This window comes from Pelophylax lessonae (assembly GCF_965119305.1).
Source record: "Pelophylax lessonae genome assembly, chromosome: 9".
NCBI classification, from domain to species: domain Eukaryota; kingdom Metazoa; phylum Chordata; class Amphibia; order Anura; family Ranidae; genus Pelophylax; species Pelophylax lessonae.
The window spans coordinates 60,095,965-60,118,609 of NC_138776.1; the positions used below are offsets into that span (position 1 = coordinate 60,095,965).

The 22,645-nt window shown below is 44.6% G+C and overlaps 1 protein-coding gene across 1 annotated transcript in view; it reads right to left on the minus strand.

Annotated features, from left to right (window-relative positions):
- Positions 1-1,066: 1,066 nt before the first annotated feature.
- The window catches only part of SFXN4 (sideroflexin 4), a 31,733-nt gene continuing 10,154 nt past the window's right edge, over positions 1,067-22,645 (minus strand). Inside the window, exons 6-14 of the mRNA XM_082268846.1 lie at positions 22,282-22,307; positions 22,116-22,169; positions 21,982-22,041; positions 21,842-21,910; positions 19,667-19,757; positions 13,384-13,499; positions 4,460-4,533; positions 3,177-3,294; positions 1,067-1,421 (exon numbers count right to left, since the gene is read on the minus strand). Coding sequence (XP_082124972.1) covers positions 1,344-1,421; positions 3,177-3,294; positions 4,460-4,533; positions 13,384-13,499; positions 19,667-19,757; positions 21,842-21,910; positions 21,982-22,041; positions 22,116-22,169; positions 22,282-22,307 — 686 coding nt within the window. The 3' untranslated portion in view covers positions 1,067-1,343. The remainder of the gene's footprint in view (positions 1,422-3,176; positions 3,295-4,459; positions 4,534-13,383; positions 13,500-19,666; positions 19,758-21,841; positions 21,911-21,981; positions 22,042-22,115; positions 22,170-22,281; positions 22,308-22,645) is intronic.

Consider the following 22,645-nt stretch of genomic DNA (forward strand, 5'->3'; position numbering starts at 1 on the left):
CACTAGAATTGACCTGTGACATCAGAGCCTTGTCTTCACTAGAATTGACCTGTGACATCCAAGCCTTGTCTACACTAGGACTGACCTGTGACTTCAGAGCCTTGTCTGCAGTAGAATTGACCTGTGACATCAGAGCCTTGTTTACACTAGGACTGACCTATAACATCAGAGCCTTGTTTACACTAGGACTGACCTATAACATCAGAGCCTTGTCTGCGCTAGAATTGACCTGTGACATCAGAGCCTTGTCTGCACTAGAATTGACCTGTGACATCAGAGCCTTGTCTGCACTAGAATTGATCTGTGATATCAGAGCCTTGTCTACACTAGAATTGACCTGTGACTTCAGAGCCTTGTCTACATTAGAATTGACCTGTGACTTCAGAGCCTTGTCTACATTAGAATTGACCTGTGACATCAGAGCCTTGTCTACACTAGCATTGACCTGTGACATCAGAGCCTTGTCTACACTAGAATTGACCTGTGACTTCAGAGCCTTGTCTAAACTAGAATTGACCTGTGACATCAGAGCCTTGTCTACACTAGCATTGACCTGTGACATCCGGGCCTTGTCTACACTAGAATTGACCTGTGACTTCAGAGCCTTGTTTACACTAGGACTGACCTATAACATCAGAGCCGTGTCTACACTAGAATTGACCTGTGACATCAGAGCCTTGCCTACACTAGAATTGACCTGTGACATCAGAGCCTTGTCTACACTAGAATTGACCTGTGACATCAGAGCCTTGTTTACACTAGAACTGACCTGTGACATCAGAGCCTTGTCTACACTAGAATTGACCTGTGACATCAGAGCCTTGTTTACACTAGGACTGACCTATTACATCAGAGCCCTGTCTACACTAGAATTGACCTGTGACATCACAGCCTTAGCTACACTAGGACTGATCTGTGACATCACAGCCTTGTCTGCTCTAAACTGAGGGGATAATATAAGGGAAATCTTGGGAGAAAGCTGAGGGAGATTTAAGAGGGAGGTTATGGAGATCTTAGAGAGAGATGGGGAAGATCTGGGAAGGGATGTAAGGGGAGGAGTGTGAGGGGAGGCAGGGAGACCAAAGGAGGGAAATTCAGTTCAAGTTGAGAGAAATTTGTAACCGACTGTCTAGAAAATGTTTTATTGGAGACAAAAACAAATGGTCACTCAATCAGGAGTAACAGATGAGGGATTTGTAGTCCCAGAAGTCCAGAAAGTCATAAGTTCACCATTTAGGTCAGCAGTTCATACTTCCTGGTCTGGTGTTGTGCTGCAAGAAGGGAGGCCTTCTGCCCAGGCATCTCTCCCTGCAAGTTCTAGGGGTCCAGCAAACACTTGGCACTCAGAGTCCACGATGGTAGAAAAGTTCTGAGGCTGATGTCTTCTCTTTTAGTTCATCCTCAAGATTGTCTCTCTTGATCTAAAACAAAATGAAGGGATCAGAATGGAACAGCAAAACTTCCTCTACGAACTTGAATATATGCTAAAAAAAATCAGGCCCTCCTAGCCATATAATTCCTAGACATAAACTTTTACAGAAATAATTAGGAGATTATAAATAAAGCCGGGCACACAAGGCAAGAGAAGATTGTCTATCTGTCCCTAAGGAACATATATTTTTTTTTTCTGTATCTGGGTGTGGACCAGGTCCTTAGGCAAGCCATAGACAGTGCAAATTTCTTTCCTACAACAAAATAAATTTGTACAATTTCCCCATCAACACAGACAGTGCTGACAGGGGAATCCCTCCTTCCAAGCAATTGTTTGCTCATGGCGGGGGAAGCCGTCCCTGCCGGGAGAAGATAGTGATTATTGCAATGGCTATAGCAGCCGCTAGCGATAATCGCAAGTGAATCCAGCAGGCTTGTTGTACCCAAGTTGATCGATCAACTTGGTACATTCAGCCTGCCAACACACAGTTCGAATCTCGGCCAAGTAATGCTGAAGGCAAGTCTTTGCTATCATCAAGGTTCAGGTCTTTGCATTAAATGTCCTGTACCAGATGCTTTTGATATCTCACCCTTTAATTAAAGCCCTTTGTCCGGGGGTGTCATTCTTGTGGCTCTGCCTGTCCAATCTTTTTTGCCTCCATAGGATTTGAACCTTGTCCTGTTGGTTCTTCAAAGGCTTCCCTTTGAGCCAAATAGGGACATTCCTGTTTTTTCCTTGACTGAACTCACAATGTGGCTTTTCTTGTGGCCATCAACTCTGCCAGATTGGTGTCTGAACTGGGTTGCCATGTCCTGTAAGGAAAACGTTTAGGTTCTTCACAGGAATAGAGTAGTTTTGAGACCTAGGCCTTCCTTCCGAAGGTAGCTTCAGACTTTCACCTTACTGAGGACTTTGTCTTGCCATCATTGTGTTTGGCACTATTTAACCAAAAGGAGATTTCCCTTCATTGCCCAAATGTGGTCAGAGAATTCCGTTGTTGATCTCTCAGCTGCACATTCTTTCAGAAAAACAGATTCCCTGTTAAGCATTTCGGATGGGCCCAGGAAGGGGCATGCTCAGCTTCCAGTTTCACCAATTTTATGTTCACGGCTTTCCTTTGAAAGCTCACTCTACTGGATCTGTCAGAGATATTTCGTCATTAGGCTCAGTTTCCCATTTCTCTAAAGACTGCCCATTAACTTCTGTTTACATGTTCTCAAAGTTTCACCAACTGGATGATTCAGCCTCTGCCCATTCCAGCTTTGCATGCAAAGTGTTACAAGGCAGCTCTTGCAAGTTGCCCACATTTTTTTGTTTTTGTTGGGCCTGTTTACCTGTGTAACTGTGCTACCCACCCTTCTGATGGACTTCTGTTGTCCCAGAATCCTATGTCCCTCAAGGAATGATACAAAAAACAGGATTTTTGTACGCACAGTAAAATCATTTTCCTATGCGTCCATTGAGGGACATAGAGCCCACCCCTCTGTGTTTATGCTAATAAGTTATATTCCCTAGGACTGGCCTACAGTTTTTTTGTTGTTTTTGTCTTCTAATGTCCAATGCTTCTGTAGGCAGCAGTATAACCCAGTTGTCTTCAAAATCCTGTGACCCTCAATGGACTCCAGCAAGGAATTTTACAGTGAGCAAAAAATCCCATTATTCAGTGCTGCAGACTTGGGGCTGTCATCTGAATAATTGTGACAGATTGTCCTAAAACAAGCAGAGGGGTGACCTTGGAACATACCTTTCCTTGCTGCGGAAATAAGGCGAAGGATATCGGAGTCATTATCCCAAAGGTAAGAGCAGCAATCAGAAGTTTAACAACCGTAAAAATTCCAGGATTGCGGAGCATGTGAGGAGATCTGTGGAGGTGGGGGAAAAAAATCCTTCTTAGAAGATGATAGGTTACAGTCACATATATCCTGCCGCAAATGAGAGCAGATCTATCTAGTCACCTGACAACTGCCGCAAATAAAAGCAGTGATGGAAATTCCAACATCTAACAACCAGAGGCTGTTCTCATTTCACCATAAAGTTCAACAACTGTACTGTTACCCCCACATTGTCCACTGTGCACCCTACTGGAGTATCCTTGTACAAACAGCCGCCTTCCAGTGGGTCATATCGTAAAGTCTGCACTCTGCCAACCATATTGAACAGTCAGTATTCCACCAGAGCATCATATTATACAATCTGCACTCTACCAGACCATCATATTGTACAATCCGCACCCTGCCAGACCATCATGTTGAGCAGTCAGCACTCCACTAGAGCATAATATTGTAGGTAATCTGCAATCCCCCCAACCATCATATCGTTCAATCAGCATGCTGCCAGACCGTCATATTATACAGTCAGCACTCCGCCAAACTGCCATATTGTACAATCTGCACCCTGCCAGACCATCATGTTGTACAATCTGCACCCTGCCAGACCATCATGTTGTACAATCTGCACCCTGCCAGGCCATCATGTTGTAAAACCTGCACCCTGCCAGACCATCATGTACAATCTGCAGCCTGCCAGACCATCATGTTGTATACTCTGCACCCTGCCAGACCATCGTGTTGTATACTCTGCACCCTGCCAGACCATCATGTTGTACAATCTGCACCCTGCCAGACCATCATGTTGTATATTCTGCACCCTACCAGACCATCATATTGTAAAATCTGCACCCTGCCAGACTATAATATTATATAATGTGCACCCTGGTAGATTGTCATATTGCATGATTTGTACCCTGCCAGACCACCATATCATACTGAACTCCACCAGACCATCTTATTGAACAATCTGTACACTGCCTGACAATCTCCAGCTTGCGCATACATTCGCCACTCTGCCAGACCTTCAAAACCGTACAATCTGCACTCCACCAGACCATCATAATGTCCTGTCTGCAGCTTCATATTTATATGTAGTGTAGTTTTACACAATAAGAAAATAAGGTGCTGTGTCCCAATCAGGTCCTGTGAGAAAGTTGGAAACGATAGTTCAACAGGCTGGGCAGGGGGGGACAATTACCTTCTCACCAATGAGGGAGTAAGTGCCGTGACACCACACAGAAATGCTCTAGACAGCGCCGTCTCCTTTACTGCCTGAAAGAAGTGATTTTGTGGTTAAAGGGGCATTCCAGTAAGACATATAAATTTTACATTACAATAAACCTGGGGAAAGGAGGGCATTACTGGGTGCTCCAATTTATAAACCCTTCTGGTTGTCGGACTCCTCAGGATCTAAATGGCCATAATTCTCCCAATGCATTTTTATTGGAACTCCACCCACACATACTGGAGCAGGAGAGGGTTTTTGCACTACACAGTCATGCTGCAGGTTCACAAGAACTGGATGGATATCTACACCAATCAGCTTCCTTCTTCCTTTGAGACATGCAACGGAATAGGTTGATATAAGTGACTAGTGTAGGTCTACCCATAACGTAGTTTTATTACCTGTTAATCCTGCCAGTAGATCTGCTATGTTTCCACTTCCTATAACAAGGTGACAACACTGCTTGTTCTCCAGTCAAGCCACCCACCACACAGCACCATTGACACCCTGTGGCTAGGGTTATGTTAGATGAAAATGTAGCATTACATGGACTTTACCAGCTTGCATAACGTGGGAGTGTTACTTGTGCTCCAAAAAAAATGTAAAGTATACACAGCATACGTAGCACACTCTGTCCCTCTGCTACTGCTCCCCACTCTTACCAACAATTCCTAGCTGTCAAAATGACAGCCAAGACTTGCAGAGTAAGGGCTCTTTTACACTCGTGGTGGAGTGCGAATCGCTCTTCAAAGGGCACTTGACAGGCGTGAGAAGCATTGAATCGCCTCACTGCCTGACTGAACTCTATAATGCCGCACCAAAGCATCACAATCGCATGCATTGCAAGTGGATGAGGTGTGACTCAAGTGAATTCAGCAGATGAGTTTTAACAAGCTGTGCTGCAGAGTTAAAAATGCTGTGAAGCAAAGTGCTGTGGCATGTAAATGGCCCCATCCAGCTATGCTTTTACCGTTCAGGTGGACGGCCCAGGACAGTAAAATTGTGGCTCAGTCGCCCGTTTTTACAGCCTAACTGAAAGAGATCTGTCTCCTACCTGTCCCTTCTCCACTGAGAAGCAATACCTTGGCCTCCCCATATACTAAACCATGAGTCACAACCCAACCCTCATGCCCTAATCTTGTGAAGCCAAACCCCCTTTTTAAGCCATACCCTTTCCTGATAAAGAGATACGTCCCTGACCCAAATACCAACAACCCTTTCTGAGGACCAGTTCCTCCTAGCTCACCGTCATACTATAGTAAAAAAAAAAAACAACGCTAGAGGAGTGACTTGCATGAAACATTCCCAATCACTATAATATAAAATACACAGGCCTGGAAGATTCTCCTCCAGGGAATGTTTACTGATTGTCAAATCCACTGTGTTATAAATATGCCTTATTGACTTGTGACAGTCATAGCTACTCCAAGCAAATAGAGTAACACCCTACACACTTTCCAATCTAGTCATGCACAAATACCCCCCCCCCCCCTCTACCCTGTAATCGCTTTCCTATTATGCAACGTGAATTCTATGTATAACTATAACTCATTTTTACTAGCTTTAAGTTCAACACACATTAAAGCGCCTACTTCTTCAACATGCTTTTTTGATGTGCTTTTGATGCTTTGATAATGCTTCGGTGGTGATTTATTTGAAGCTTTAATGAAGCTTGGCAGATGCCCTGTGTGTGTATTGAAATACCATACCTGCAATTTATCCAAAACAAAGCGAAGCTAAAGCTGAATAAAAACCTCTCCAAAGTTTCAGGTGCTTCAAGCGACCTTTGCCATACACTTCTATGGACGCCTTAAAGACGCTTTGAAGCACCACTAAAGCGACACGAGGTATAATTATTGAAGCAAAGCAAACACAAGGTGTAAACAGAACTGTAAGGTAACCAATTTATTTAGGGGCAGGCGCTTTAATTGGCGTTCAGAGTGCTTTACAAAAAAGCGTGTCCAATGCCGTATTTTGAAGCAAGTATAAATGATCCCCAAGAGGTTGTTTACAGTTACTTCAAAATAAGGCACTAAACATGAATTATTGAAGCGTTTTGAATGCCAATCAAAGCCCCTGTCACTAAATAAAATAGTTACCTTCCAGTCCTGTTTATACCTTGTGTTTGCTTTGCTTCGCTTCAAAATAATATCCCATGTCACCTTCTTGGTGCTTCAAAGTGTCTCTGAAGCCTCCATAGAAGTCTATGACAAAGCTTGCTTGAAGCACCTACAGATTTTGAGAGGCTTTTCAGCTTTAGCTTCGCTTTGTTTTGGCAGTATTGCAGGTATGAGGATATTATTATTATTATTATTATTATTATTATAACACAGGATTTATATAGCGCCAACAGTTTGCGCAGCGCTTTACAATGTGAAGGAAGACAATACAGTTACAATACAATTCAAAACAGGAGGAACTAGAGGACCCTGCTCGTACACTTGTAAACCTACAAGCGAACCTTTACATCCAGATATACATCCAGAGCCACTGATGGACTTTTCATTTCAAAATATGTGTAGTACTGAGGAAAATCATACATTGGAAATACATGCATTTATATATAGATTATATAAAAGGCTATTCTGTCTGTGTATTCTTTCTCCCTTTTCAGTGGATAACAGGTTATGCTTTCAGAAGCAACGTAACATATATTTCTAGCTCATATACTATATGGATAAAGGTTTTGTGGACACCTAACCAGAGAAAAAGGGCTGAGCAGCAGAGGATCAGTGGAGCTGGGGGACCAGAGCAGGAGAAAATAGCAATGTAACACATGCTGCGCAGCATGAGAGCAATAACGTGGGAGGAGAGCGGGAACCAGAGAGAGAGGAGGAACAGCAAACCAGAGGATCAGCAGAGCTGGAGGTTACTACTGTAAAGAGGATCAGCGGAGCTAGAGGATACGGAGTGGGGCATCAGCAGAGCTGGGAGTACCACTGAGTAGGGGATCAGTGGAGCTAGGAGTACTACTGAACAGGTGATCTGCTGAACAAGGGTAATAATAAGCTGGGGATCTGCTGAACGAGGGTAACAATGAGCCGGGGATCTGCTGACTGGGTTACTACTGAGCTGGGGTACTACTAGGCCTCTTTAAAACTAATAGAAAATCAACACACACACAGAGCATTAGCCAAGTTTATTAAAGCTTCAAAAAAGCATAATTGAAGCATAATCGAAGCATTAAAAACCCATAAAAAAAGCATGCTAAAGCACTAGGCGCTTTAGCCGCCTTAATACTGGGCACTTTTACCCCCTTCCTGCCCAGGCCAATTTTCAGCTTTCAGCGCTGTTGCACTTTTTTCTTTTGGTAGAAACCCACCAATGGGTTTTTTATCCTTTGATAAAAAAAAAAACGAAAAAAGACTGAAACATCTTTGAAAAGAAAAAGTTTTTCTAGTCAGAAAATTTTGTAAAGAAGTAATTTTTTTCCTTCAATGATGTGCTCTCATAGGCTGCACTGATGGGCATTGATGAGGCGGCACTTATGGGCACTGATGAGACAGCAATGATGAGGTGGCATTAATATGCTGCACTGATAGATGGCACTGAGGAGTACTAATAGGTGGCACTTATGGGCAATGATAGGTGGCACAGGTAGGCTGGACTGATGAGCAGGCACTGAAAGGCAGCACTGACTGGGATCACTGATGGGCACACATTGGCATCATTGATGGGCACAGATTGGTGTCACTGATGGGCACAGATTTGTGTCACTGATGGGCACAGATTGGCATAACAGCTGGTCACTGACTGGCATCACTGCTGGGGCTGCATTGATGATCAGTGCCCTGATTATCTGTACAGGTCTCCCCTGCGAGGAGATGCCGCTGATCGGCTCTCCTCACACTCTGTCAGTGTGAGGCGAGGAAAGCCGATTACCTGCACTTCCGTGTTTACATGTGATCGGCTTTGATTGGACACAGCCAATCACATGGGTAAAGAGCCGCATCATCTGATCTTTACCAAGATTGGGATCAAGAAACAGCAGTGAGACTGGGGTGACATCAGATCGAGAGAGGATCCCACCCGCCATCGTTTTACTATACGGTGGGCAGGATGGAGGTGGTTATTGTGTGCTGAAGTCAAAGCAAATGTAAATGAGCCCCAACTGTACTACTTCCTAACGTTGCCTCTTAAAACTGAACTCTGGGCACAAAACCTTTTACTTAAATATATTCCCCACAGAAATCCACTCTGTGTGCAACAACTATGATTAAAAAAAAAAAGATTAATCTAAGTATGTATTCTTAACTTAAAAAATGTCCTTTTATGCATCCTCCATCCATCCATAATCCACCCTCTATTCTTGTATGACATCCTTGTTGTGGGCTTGCTGTATGGAAACTGTTAAATATACATGTATGTCCTTTATATTCAATAAAAACGAAGATTAAAAAAAAAAAAGAAAAAGTCCTTTCTATTACTCTCAGCCTCCTCCAAATATCTTTTTTTTGTTGTTGTTGGTGTTGTAATCTGACTTCCTGTTAGAGGGTGATTATGTTCATCTTCCCCTGTATGTAGGAACGTAGCCACCCTCCCTCTCTTGCTTTCTCCTGAAATGGACTAAAGAGTAATGGATTTGCAGTGTGCATACTGCAGAGCAGAGCACATGACTGCAATTACCATGCACCGCTTGTTCCAAACAAACAGGGGAAAAGAAGAAGTGGTTCAGGAGCTCATGGTGGACATTACAGGCATAAAAGGCAGAAAAACAAAGTAAGAAACAATTTATTGAAAAAATAAATTACAGGGCCATTAGGTAGTGGATGTGTTTCTATTATTTTTAGAGAATAAGGATATTGTTTAGTGTCACTTTAGCCCATTCACACTGCCGCGACTTGTCAGCCTGACAAGTCGCGGTCGGTCGCGATCCATTGAGTAGTACAGGACCCGTTCTAATAGCAGCGACACAAGTCGCTCCGACTTAGAAAAAGGGTCCTGTACTACTTCGGGGCGACTTCGGAGCGACTTGCATAGACTTCCATTATGTGAAGTCCCTGCAAGTCGCGCCGAAGTCGCGGTGCATGCGACTTCACAGGTCGCCCCCCAAAGTCGTGTCGCCTCAGTGTAAACCGGCTCTAAATAGGGAATGTATAAAAAAAATTCAAAAAATAAATAAAATAGTCCAGCAGCAGCGAAGCTTCTCAAAGCACAACCCCCCTAAACAATGTTTGTAAGTTCAGAGATACAATGTAACATTATTGTTGTTTTCTTCATATGAAAATCAAAAGGATGAACTTTCAACTGCATATGATGTCAGTTAAAGAAGAACTTTACCCACATAAAGTGGAACTTCACTTAAAAGGGGAAGTTTGGCTTGTTTGCAAACCCCACCCCACTGTCATATTTGGCACTTTTTGGGGAGGGAGTGGGTACCTGGTTTTGACAGATACCAGCTCCCCCTTCCAGTTAGATCGTCATCTGTGCAGAAATTTGGCCCCCTCCTTTTCCCCCTGCAGCCTTCTGGGTCACATCACAGGTCCCAGAAGACGGCGGGATCATTCACAAAGCACAGCAAGGCTCACGCATGCGCAGTAGGAAACCAGCTGTGAGGCCGGAATGTTTCACTGCTGGTTTCCCTTACCTAAGATGCCGTTGCCTGCATCCAAAGCCAATTGGAGAATTTTCTCGGGTGTGGACATCACTGGATCACTCGACAGGTAGGTGTCCTTGTATTAAATACTGAAGCTGCTGACTTTAAATTTTTTTGAGGGGAGACTGAAGCTCCTCTTTAACTTTTGGAAAAAAGGTTTAAACCATATATGACTAATGCTCCGTTCACATATGCTGCGGCCACGGCTTGGACTCACAGCATGGGGTCCGGTGCGTCCCTGTTCACCGATGCAGGTGGGAATTAGGTCTAAATTTTGGCCGGAATTCGCACCTGAATCAAAACCAAAGACATACAGGACCCTTATAAATTGCAGACCACGGCCACCCTGAAGATGTGTGAACTGGCACCATCGCGAGTCAGGCACACTCTCCTGTCATGCAAATTGGATGAGGGAAAATCCACATACAATTCGCATATGTGTGAATCCGGCCTAAAAGCTGCATGTGGCAAGTCCCCCTCCCTTTCCTCAGCAGTCTTATAGTTTGTCCTAACCCCTGTAATGGAGACTTTCGCTGGACAGCTTGGTTCATTACAGGAAAGTAAAAAAAAAAACAGATCTACTAACAGGATTAACAGGTAATAAAACTTCTACAGGGGTCCTAATGCTACTTACAGATTGAATCATATTTGTCATTTTTTTATTTTACCCAGAGCTCCACTTTAACCACTTCAGCCCCGGAAGTTTTTACCCCCTTAATGACCAGGCCATTTTTTGCAATACGGCAGTGCGTTATTTTAACTGACAATTGCGCGGATATGCGACGCTGTACCCTGATAAAATGTATGTCCTTTTTTTCCCCACAAATAGAGTTTTCTTTTGGTGGTATTTAATCACGTCTGTGGTTTTTATTTTTTGTGCTGTAAACAAAAAACACAATATTTTTTACTTTATGCTATAAAACATACAAAATAAAAAAAAAAAATCTAATTTATTCTGTCAAATTTAGGCCGACATGTATTCTGCTACATATTTTTGGTAAAAAAAAAGTCTGATCTTTTTTTGTAGAGTTATCACGTCTACAAACTATGGGATAGTTTATGGAATTTTTATTTTTTTTGTAAATTCTTTATTTATAGTATTTAAACAAGGCATACATTACAGAGTGCCGGTTCACACTGATGCAGCTGCGGCGATTGCATGTAATGTCGGAGCGCACTGCTCCTTCATTACATGCGATCGGCTGTGCGGTGCGAGTTTAGCCATACACTTTGTATGGCTAAATTCGCACCGCACCCGCAGCAAAGACGCACAGGACCCTTTTTTGCAGCCGCATCAGGATCGGATCGCACAGCGGTTCACACTTGTGCGATCCGATCCTGTGTGAACTGCAAGATCGCACTGCGATATGCGATCAAACTGGGGGTGTCGTTAAGATTACATTGACACCCCCAGCGTATCGCATATGGCAGTGTGAACTGCCAGGGGTGCGTTTGCGATGCGGGAACAGGCTGCGAATTCGCAGCCTTCCCACATCGCATAAGTGTGAACCGGGGCTCAGGAGCAAGTACATAAATCATACCAATGTGACAAGTAAAACAGAAATCCAACAGATTGCGTAGGAACCAAAGAGGTAGTCAAGGAAATATCACACATATGATTTTGTGAGCAGAAAGCAGTCCGGGAAAACCGATATCCCTGACGAGAGTCAACTAACATTTTCCAGCTATAGCTTGTAGTGTCTGAGAACTGGGAAATGCTGGTAAGATGACATGGCTCTGGGATAATTCCCACGCCCACCGGCATTTATCAAATGGCCGGTATACAGGAGCAAGGAAGTATGACCCAAGTAAAATGTGGCTGCAGCACTTTCCAAGAGATTCGTCGACTGTTAGCATGCCCGATGGGGAAGGAAGTGGTTTCCATGCCCGCTAGTCAGGCATGTTTGAGGAAAAAAAAAAAAAGAGGAAAAAAAAAATAGAAGAAACAACTAGGAGAAGGATAGGCCAGGAGGCAAGAAAAGTAGGAAAGGGAAAACAGAGGAGAGGGGGAGAAGGAGAGAGAGAGTAGGGGCAGGGGGTGGAGATGGCCACCAGCCGGGCGCGATGGACTCCGTGCCAGTCATTTCTTTTTTTTTTTACTAGTAATGGCGTTGATCAGCGATTTTTAGCAGGACTTCGACATTGCGGCAGACAAGTCTGACACTGAGTGACACTTTTTGGGGACCAGTGACACCAATACAGTGACCAGTGCTAAAAAAAAAAAAAAAAAATGCACTGACACTGTACTGACACTGGCTGGGAAGGGGTTAACATCATGGGAAGATCAAAGGGTTGAGTAAGCTCCTAGGGAGTGCTTTATAACTGTGTGTGTGTGGGAAGGGGGGGTGGCTTAACTGGGGGAAGACAGAGATCCGTGTTCCTGCTTAGCTCTATCTTCCTCTCTTGTTTACATAGGCAGACTGCTGTTCTGCCTCTCCTCCGTACAATTGGCGGGTCCCAGCGGACATTGCGTCCGCCGGACCCCCTGATTTTGCTCCCACTGTGTCCAATCACTGTGGGTCGCCATCGGTGCGCATGCGGGCCCAGACCCAAAGCATGAGCTGACGTACAGGTATGTTGGTTCGTGGCCGCCCTGCCGCAGTATATCTGCATAGGGCAGTCCTCAAGTGGTTAAAGTGTTACTAAAGGCAAAAAAATATTTTTTTAAATTAAAAATAACAAACATGTTATACTCACCTGCTCTGTGTAATAGTATTGCACAGAGCAGCCCTGAACCTCCTCTTCTGGGGTCCCCTGCCGGTGATCTTGGCACCTCCTCTTCTTCCTGTGGCCCCCCCATAGCAAGCCTCTTGTTGTATGGGCACACGATGAGTGCTCGATCCCAAGCTGCGCGTGTCTATGGAGTGGGGCATAGCCCCACTCCCCGCTTCCTCCTTACTGCATTTAATTGAAAGCAGCAGGATGAGCCAATGGCTGTTGCCTGAGTCCCTGTGTGAAGAGGGAGAGAGTGGAGAAGAGATACAGCCATGTACAGTGCTTGATCTCTTCTTCCCTCTCCTACTCCTCACACAGGGAAGGGGGAGGACTGAAAGCTGTAAAACATTTTTTGGCTTTAGAACCATATTAAGCACAGTTGATAGGTCTGTCAGACAGAATTTGCGACTCCTCTCCAGGGGTCTGCTTTACTGTGTGCTCCACCTTCAAGGACAAAAAGATAGGAGCTGTGGAGGATGGTCACTATTGGTCAGCCACCAATGGGGGATGGATATTATTAAAAGGGAAGGGATATACACCAGGCCAGACCATAGTCAATCTGGGGAGGGGGAATTTTAGATTTTACCTTTTTTCCAGCTTTAGGAGACACCCCGACAACATTTCCTGCTCTGTCCACAACCTGAATTCCGCCATCCACTTCAGAAATTCTCACAAGTAAAACGTTCAGGCCACCCAGCAATGCTGAAAAAAAGAGTCACATGATCAGTATATTGAGACACATTATGGTGCACTCAGCTTTAATTGATGAGTTATGTATTTCACATTGACTAAACTGAAATCGTACACAAAGCTCACACAGTGCATTCACACACCAAGCTCCCACATTGCATTCACACCCCAAACCCACACATTGCACTTACACACCACAGACACCGAGGTCACAAACTGCACTCACACAACGTGGTGACATTGCACTCAGATATTGCACCCACACATAGAGCTCACCCATTGCACTCACATACTGTCCACACATTGCGCTCACATACTGCTCACACATCGCACTCACATACTGTCCACACATTGCACTCACATACTGTCCACACATTGCACTCACATACTGCTCACACATTGCACTCACATACTGTCCACACATTGCACTCACATACTGTCCACACATTGCACTCACATACTGTCCACACATTGCACTCACATACTGTCCACACATTGCACTCACATACTGTCCACACATTGCACTCACATACTGTCCACACATCGCACTCACATACTGTCCACACATCGCACTCACATACTGTCCACACATCGCACTCACATACTGTCCACACATCGCACTCACATACTGTCCACACATCGCACTCACATACTGTCCACACATTGCACTCACATACTGCTCACACATTGCACTCACATACTGTCCACACATCGCACTCACATACTGTTCACACATCGCACTCACATACTGTCCACACATCGCACTCACATACTGTCCACACATTGCACTCACATACTGTCCACACATTGCACTCACATACTGTCCACACATTGCACTCACATACTGTCCACACATTGCACTCACATACTGTCCACACATTGCACTCACATACTGTCCACACATTGCACTCACATACTGTCCACACATCGCGCTCACATACTGTCCACACATTGCACTCACATACTGTCCACACATTGCACTCACATACTGTCCACACATTGCACTCACATACTGCTCACACATTGCACTCACATACTGTCCACACATCGCACTCACATACTGTCCACACATTGCACTCACATACTGTCCACACATTGCACTCACATACTGTCCACACATTGCACTCACATACTGTCCACACATTGCACTCACATACTGTCCACACATTGCACTCACATACTGCCCACACATTGCACTTGTATACTGTCCACACATTGCACTCACATACTGTCCACACATTGCACTCACATACTGTCCACACATAGAGCTCACCCATTGCACTCACATACTGCTCACACATTGCACTCACATACTGTCCACACATTGCACTCACATACTGTCCACACATAGAGCTCACATACTGTCCACACATTGCACTCACATACTGTCCACACATTGCACTCACATACTGTCCACACATTGCACTCACATACTGTCCACACATTGCGCTCACATACTGCTCACACATTGCACTCACATACTGTCCACACATTGCACTCACATACTGCTCACACATTGCACTCACATACTGTCCACACATTGCACTCACATACTGTCCACACATCGCACTCACATACTGTTCACACATTGCACTCACATACTGTCCACACATTGAACTCACATACTGTTCACACATTGCACTCACATACTGTCCACACATTGCACTCACACACTGTCCACACATTGCACTCACATACTGTCCACACATTGCACTCACATACTGTCCACACATTGCGCTCACATACTGCTCACACATTGCACTCACATACTGCTCACACATTGCACTCACATACTGTCCACACATTGCACTCACATACTGTCCACACATCGCACTCACATACTGTTCACACATTGCACTCACATACTGTCCACACATTGAACTCACATACTGTCCACACATTGCACTCACATACTGTTCACACATTGCACTCACATACTGTCCACACATTGCACTCACATACTGTCCACACATAGAGCTCACCCATTGCACTCACATACTGCTCACACATTGCACTCACATACTGTCCACACATTGCACTCACATACTGTCCACACATTGCACTCACATACTGTCCACACATTGCACTCACATACTGTCCACACATCGCACTCACATACTGTCCACACATCGCACTCACATACTGTCCACACATAGCGCTCACATACTGCTCACACATTGCACTCACATACTGTCCACACATTGCACTCACATACTGCCCACACATTGCACTTGTATACTGTCCACACATTGCACTCACATACTGTCCACACATAGAGCTCACCCATTGCACTCACATACTGCTCACACATTGCACTCACATACTGTCCACACATTGCACTCACATACTGTCCACACATAGAGCTCACATACTGTCCACACATTGCACTCACATACTGTCCACACATTGCACTCACATACTGTCCACACATCGCACTCACATACTGTCCACACATTGCGCTCACATACTGCTCACACATTGCACTCACATACTGCTCACACATTGCACTCACATACTGCCCACACATTGCACTTGTATACTGTCCACACATTGCACTTACATACTGTCCACACATAGAGCTCACCCATTGCACTCACATACTGCTCACACATTGCACTCACATACTGCTCACACATTGCACTCACATACTGTCCACACATTGCACTCACATACTGTCCACACATTGCACTCACATACTGTCCACACATAGAGCTCACCCATTGCACTCACATACTGCTCACACATTGCACTCACATACTGTCCACACATTGCACTCACATACTGTCCACACATAGAGCTCACATACTGTCCACACATTGCACTCACATACTGTCCACACATTGCACTCACATATTGTCCACACATCGCGCTCACATACTGTCCACACATTGCGCTCACATACTGCTCACACATTGCACTCACATACTGTCCACACATTGCACTCACATACTGCTCACACATTGCACTCACATACTGCCCACACATTGCACTCACATACTGCCCACACATCGCACTCACATACTGTCCACACATCGCACTCACATACTGTCCACACATCGCACTCACATACTGTCCACACATCGCACTCACATACTGTCCACACATTGCACTCACATACTGCTCACACATTGCACTCACATACTGTCCACACATTGCACTCACATACTGCCCACACATTGCACTTGTATACTGTCCACACATTGCACTCACATACTGTCCACACATAGAGCTCACCCATTGCACTCACATACTGCTCACACATTGCACTCACATACTGTCCACACATTGCACTCACATACTGTCCACACATAGAGCTCACATACTGTCCACACATTGCACTCACATACTGTCCACACATTGCACTCACATACTGTCCACACATCGCACTCACATACTGTCCACACATTGCGCTCACATACTGCTCACACATTGCACTCACATACTGCTCACACATTGCACTCACATACTGCCCACACATTGCACTCACATACTGCCCACACATTGCACTTGTATACTGTCCACACATTGCACTTACATACTGTCCACACATAGAGCTCACCCATTGCACTCACATACTGCTCACACATTGCACTCACATACTGCTCACACATTGCACTCACATACTGTCCACACATTGCACTCACATACTGTCCACACATTGCACTCACATACTGTCCACACATAGAGCTCACCCATTGCACTCACATACTGCTCACACATTGCACTCACATACTGTCCACACATTGCACTCACATACTGTCCACACATAGAGCTCACATACTGTCCACACATTGCACTCACATACTGTCCACACATTGCACTCACATACTGTCCACACATCGCGCTCACATACTGTCCACACATTGCGCTCACATACTGCTCACACATTGCACTCACATACTGTCCACACATTGCACTCACATACTGCTCACACATTGCACTCACATACTGTCCACACATTGCACTCACATACTGTCCACACATTGCACTCACATACTGCTCACACATTGCACTCACATACTGTCCACACATAGAGCTCACCCATTGCACTCACATACTGCTCACACATTGCACTCACATACTGCTCACACATTGCACTCACATACTGTCCACACATTGCACTCACATACTGTCCACACATTGCACTCACATACTGCCCACACATTGCACTTGTATACTGTCCACACATTGCACTCACATACTGTCCACACATAGAGCTCACCCATTGCACTCACATACTGCTCACTCATTGCACTCACATACTGTCCACACATTGCACTCACATACTGTCCACACATAGAGCTCACATACTGTCCACACATTGCACTCACATACTGTCCACACATTGCACTCACATACTGTCCACACATTGCGCTCACATACTGCTCACACATTGCACTCACATACTGTCCACACATTGCACTCACATACTGCTCACACATTGCACTCACATACTGCCCACACATTGCACTCACATACTGCCCACACATTGCACTTGTATACTGTCCACACATTGCACTTACATACTGTCCACACATAGAGCTCACCCATTGCACTCACATACTGCTCACACATTGCACTCACATACTGTCCACACATTGCACTCACATACTGTCCACACATTGCACTCACATACTGTCCACACATTGCACTCACATACTGTCCACACATCGCACTCACATACTGTCCACACATCGCACTCACATACTGTCCACACATCGCACTCACATACTGTTCACACATTGCACTCACATACTGTCCACACATTGAACTCACATACTGTCCACACATTGCACTCACATACTGTTCACACATTGCACTCACATACTGTCCACACATAGAGCTCACCCATTGCACTCACATACTGCTCACACATTGCACTCACATACTGTCCACACATTGCACTCACATACTGTCCACACATTGCACTCACATACTGTCCACACATTGCACTCACATACTGTCCACACATTGCACTCACATACTGTCCACACATCGCACTCACATACTGTCCACACATCGCACTCACATACTGTCCACACATAGCGCTCACATACTGCTCACACATTGCACTCACATACTGTCCACACATTGCACTCACATACTGCCCACACATTGCACTTGTATACTGTCCACACATTGCACTCACATACTGTCCACACATAGAGCTCACCCATTGCACTCACATACTGCTCACACATTGCACTCACATACTGTCCACACATTGCACTCACATACTGTCCACACATAGAGCTCACATACTGTCCACACATTGCACTCACATACTGTCCACACATTGCACTCACATACTGCTCACACATTGCACTCACATACTGTCCACACATTGCACTCACATACTGCTCACACATCGCACTCACATACTGTTCACACATTGCACTCACATACTGTCCACACATTGCACTCACATACTGCTCACACATTGCACTCACATACTGTCCACACATTGCACTCACATACTGCTCACACATCGCACTCACATACTGCTCACACATTGCACTCACATACTGTCCACACATTGCGCTCACATACTGCTCACACATTGCACTCACATACTGTCCACACATTGCACTCACATACTGTCCACACATTGATGAAAAAAATGGGTGCGCTAAAACAATATAAATTATCCAAACATCTAATTGCAAACCAGCAAACAATTGGATAACGGATGAAAAGGTGTATTCATAAAGTCCAAAACATAAATCTTTGAATGTCCATATATGATAAAATCAAATTGGTGCTCAGCAACAAAGAAATATCTTCAACTTCAGTGTGATTAACACTCCACCACCAGGTCGCCTGGCATAGAGAAGCTGTGGACCCGTTCTGATAGGAGCGACACAAGTCGCTCCGACTTAGAAAAAGGGTCTGGAGCTTCTTTGGGGCGACCCGGAGCGACCTGCATAGACTTCAATGTTATGAAGTCTGTGCCGGCCGCTCCGAGGTCGCGGTGCGAGCAGCACGCCGCGACCTAAGAGGTCGCCCCGGGAAGAAGCGTCGCCCCAGTGTGAACGGGGCCTTAAAGGAACAGGATCTAATTTTTTATTTTTTTTAGGGTAACAAACACTTTACACACACCACATTCACACTAACACACTGCGCTCACACACCTCACGCAGCACTCTCACATCATTCATGCTCACATACCCCTTACTTACCCAACAGCGGCGGAGGCAATATTCTACCAATAAAGTTTTTTGTTGATGGACCACTAAGTTTCAACTTCTTCACAACATAGAGTGGCATAGCCTGCAGATGACAACAGTGATGTATCCATGTAGTGTAAAAAAATATATCTTCACCACAAGCTGTAACCCCCCCCCCATCAGCCACTGTAAAGAAGGGTACACACACATTTTGTTTTCTTTCCGTTCAGCCTGCCAGCTAACAAACTAACAGATTCCTGTAATCACACAACCAAGTGGGATGCAGGCATCCCCCCTAAGGGACTTGGGTATTCCGACAGTGGGGACTCTGCGCTGTCAAAATACACTGATCAGCGCTGCAGGTCTTTTGGCTGCAAGTCTCTGATTGAAGAAAGTTTTCAAGCCGTCCCGTTCTAACGATCGGCTTCTGTCAAACCAGGAGGGCGACACACAGATCGAAATTTGTCCAGTCCCTTCGTAACTGGCAGACTTTCAATCCATGTATACCCAGCTCAACCAGTTCCCACCCAGCCTGGCAGGACGTCATATGCTGTCCTCCCAGATCGGGTAGATCACAGATCACATGACAATTGTAAACAATGGATGGCTTCCTTTCATGCCATTCATTGTGTACAATTGTGTTGCTAGCTGTGATTGGTACAAACTGGGCCAATCACAGCCCATCTGTACCATGTGAGTAGATGTGACCAATCACAGCTATTCACAACAAAACCCACTGAATGAATCAATTTCATTCAGTCGAAAAATGGTTGCTTTTACCAGTAAACTTCACTGGTAAAACAATCAGCCTCGGTTCACATTTATGCGATGCGGGAAGTCTGTGAATCCGCAGCCTGTTCCCGCATCGCACACGCACCCCCGGCAGTTCACACTGCCATATGCGATACGCTGGGGGTGTCAATGTAATCTTGACACCCCCAGTTTGATCGCATATCGCAGTGCGATCGTGCAGTTCGCACAGGATCGGATCGCACAAGTGTGAACCGATGTGCGATCCGATCCTGATGCGGCTTCCAAAAAGGGTCCTGTGCGTCTTTGCTGCGGCGCGAATTTAGCCATACAAACTGTATGGCTAAACTCGCACCGCACAGCCGATCGCATGTAATGTCGGAGCAGTGCGCTCCGACATTACATGCGAACCCCGCACACGCACAAGTGTGAACCGGGGCTCAATGTGTAAAGAAAAAAAATCATGATCACGTCTCTAGAGTAGTACAATGTTACTATGGTAAAACTGTATTGCTCTGGTCACAGTGTGTAACAAAAACAAAAACAAAAAAAAAAACAATGAGTATGAATTTTTTTTTTTTTTTTTTTTTTTTTACATACTGTCACTGGTCACTATACTGTACTGGTGACAGTATGTAAAAAAAACAAATAAATAAATTGTGAAAAAAATAATTTTTTTAATTTCTTCATATTTCAAAACACTGTGACAAAAAATGACAACTTTAAAAAACTCGCCATGCCTCTTACTAAATAACTTGAACTTTCTAATTTCAAAAAAGGGGTAATTTGGGGGATATTTGTACTGTTGTGGCATTTGTTGGGCCTCAAGAAATGAGATAGGGCGTCACTACATCAGGATTGATCAATTTTCAGACACATACTATAGTTTGTGGACTCTATAACTTTCCTACAGACTAAATGATAAACACTGATTTGGGTTATTTTCACCGAAATATAGAAGCAAATAAATTTTGGCCTAAATTAATGAAGAACGATTATTTATTTGCAAAATTTTATTTTTTATATTTATATTTTTTTTTTTTCAAAATTTTCATTTTTTTTTTTATTTAGCAAAAATTAAAAAACCCAGTGGTGATTAAATACCACCAAAACAAAGCTCTAATTGTGTGAAAATAAAGATAAAAATTTAATTTGGGTACAGTGTTGCATGACCACACAATTGCCATTCAAAGTGTGACAGTGCTGAAAGCAGATAATTGGCCTGGGCAGGAAGGGGGTAATAGTGTCTGGTATTGAAGTGGTTAAGAATGGTGGAAAAAAAAAAGTCCACATTTCTGGCTGATCAGAAAACAACAGAAAAATAAATCTTCACCCTAAGTATAGAGAGTGTTTATTATAGATGAAGATTATCCCAATACTTGCTAGTTACAGTGCGGACACAGATAGGTGCAGCGGATGCAGGGATAGAAGACTCACCCCAAAACATGCCACGTAAAGTGCGGACCCAGACAGGTAGAGAGGATGCTGGGATTGCGATCTCTTGGTCTGTAGGAAACAGAAGTTAGGTCAGGTCACATATCACCCCAATTATTCCCCTTCCCCAGGCCAGTACTGACCTTTCCCGAGAGATTCCTGTTCATCACTGTGAATCCAGCACTGTACGCCTGGAAGAAAAGCTACAACACACGGAACACGTTACATACATGTAGACGTCCTCAGGGCCCTGGAGCAGCTTAGTGAATTATCTTACCTGAGAGATGAACGCAGACATCGCACTTTGGTGTGGCATTAACGTGCAGACCATCTATAAAGGGAAACAGAGGGAGCTGTACATAATTCACCTACCCAGCCTGGCCATGAAAGGAGACAATTCACACATCTACACATCTGTCAGACAAACAACTGTGTGTACTCACCGCTGGACCTCCCATGAACAGGTACGCTGAAATACCAAGAAAAGATTTCATGTGAAAATCTACATACAAGGGCCAAAATATGGTTTATAAGGTGCTGAGTTATATTTATTACAGGGGAAGACTCAACTGCATAAGTTACAGTACAGAGCAGAGGGGTACACATGGCAGAGATGGGTACATAGCATGGTCCACAAGAGAGGGACATGCATGACACAGTATATGGTAGAGGGACATATACAGTACAGTACATGGTCGAGGGATGTATACAGTACATGGTAGGGGGATGTATACAGTACATGGTAGGGGGGTGTATACACTATAGTACATGGTAGGGGGATGTATACAGTACAGTACATGGTAGAGG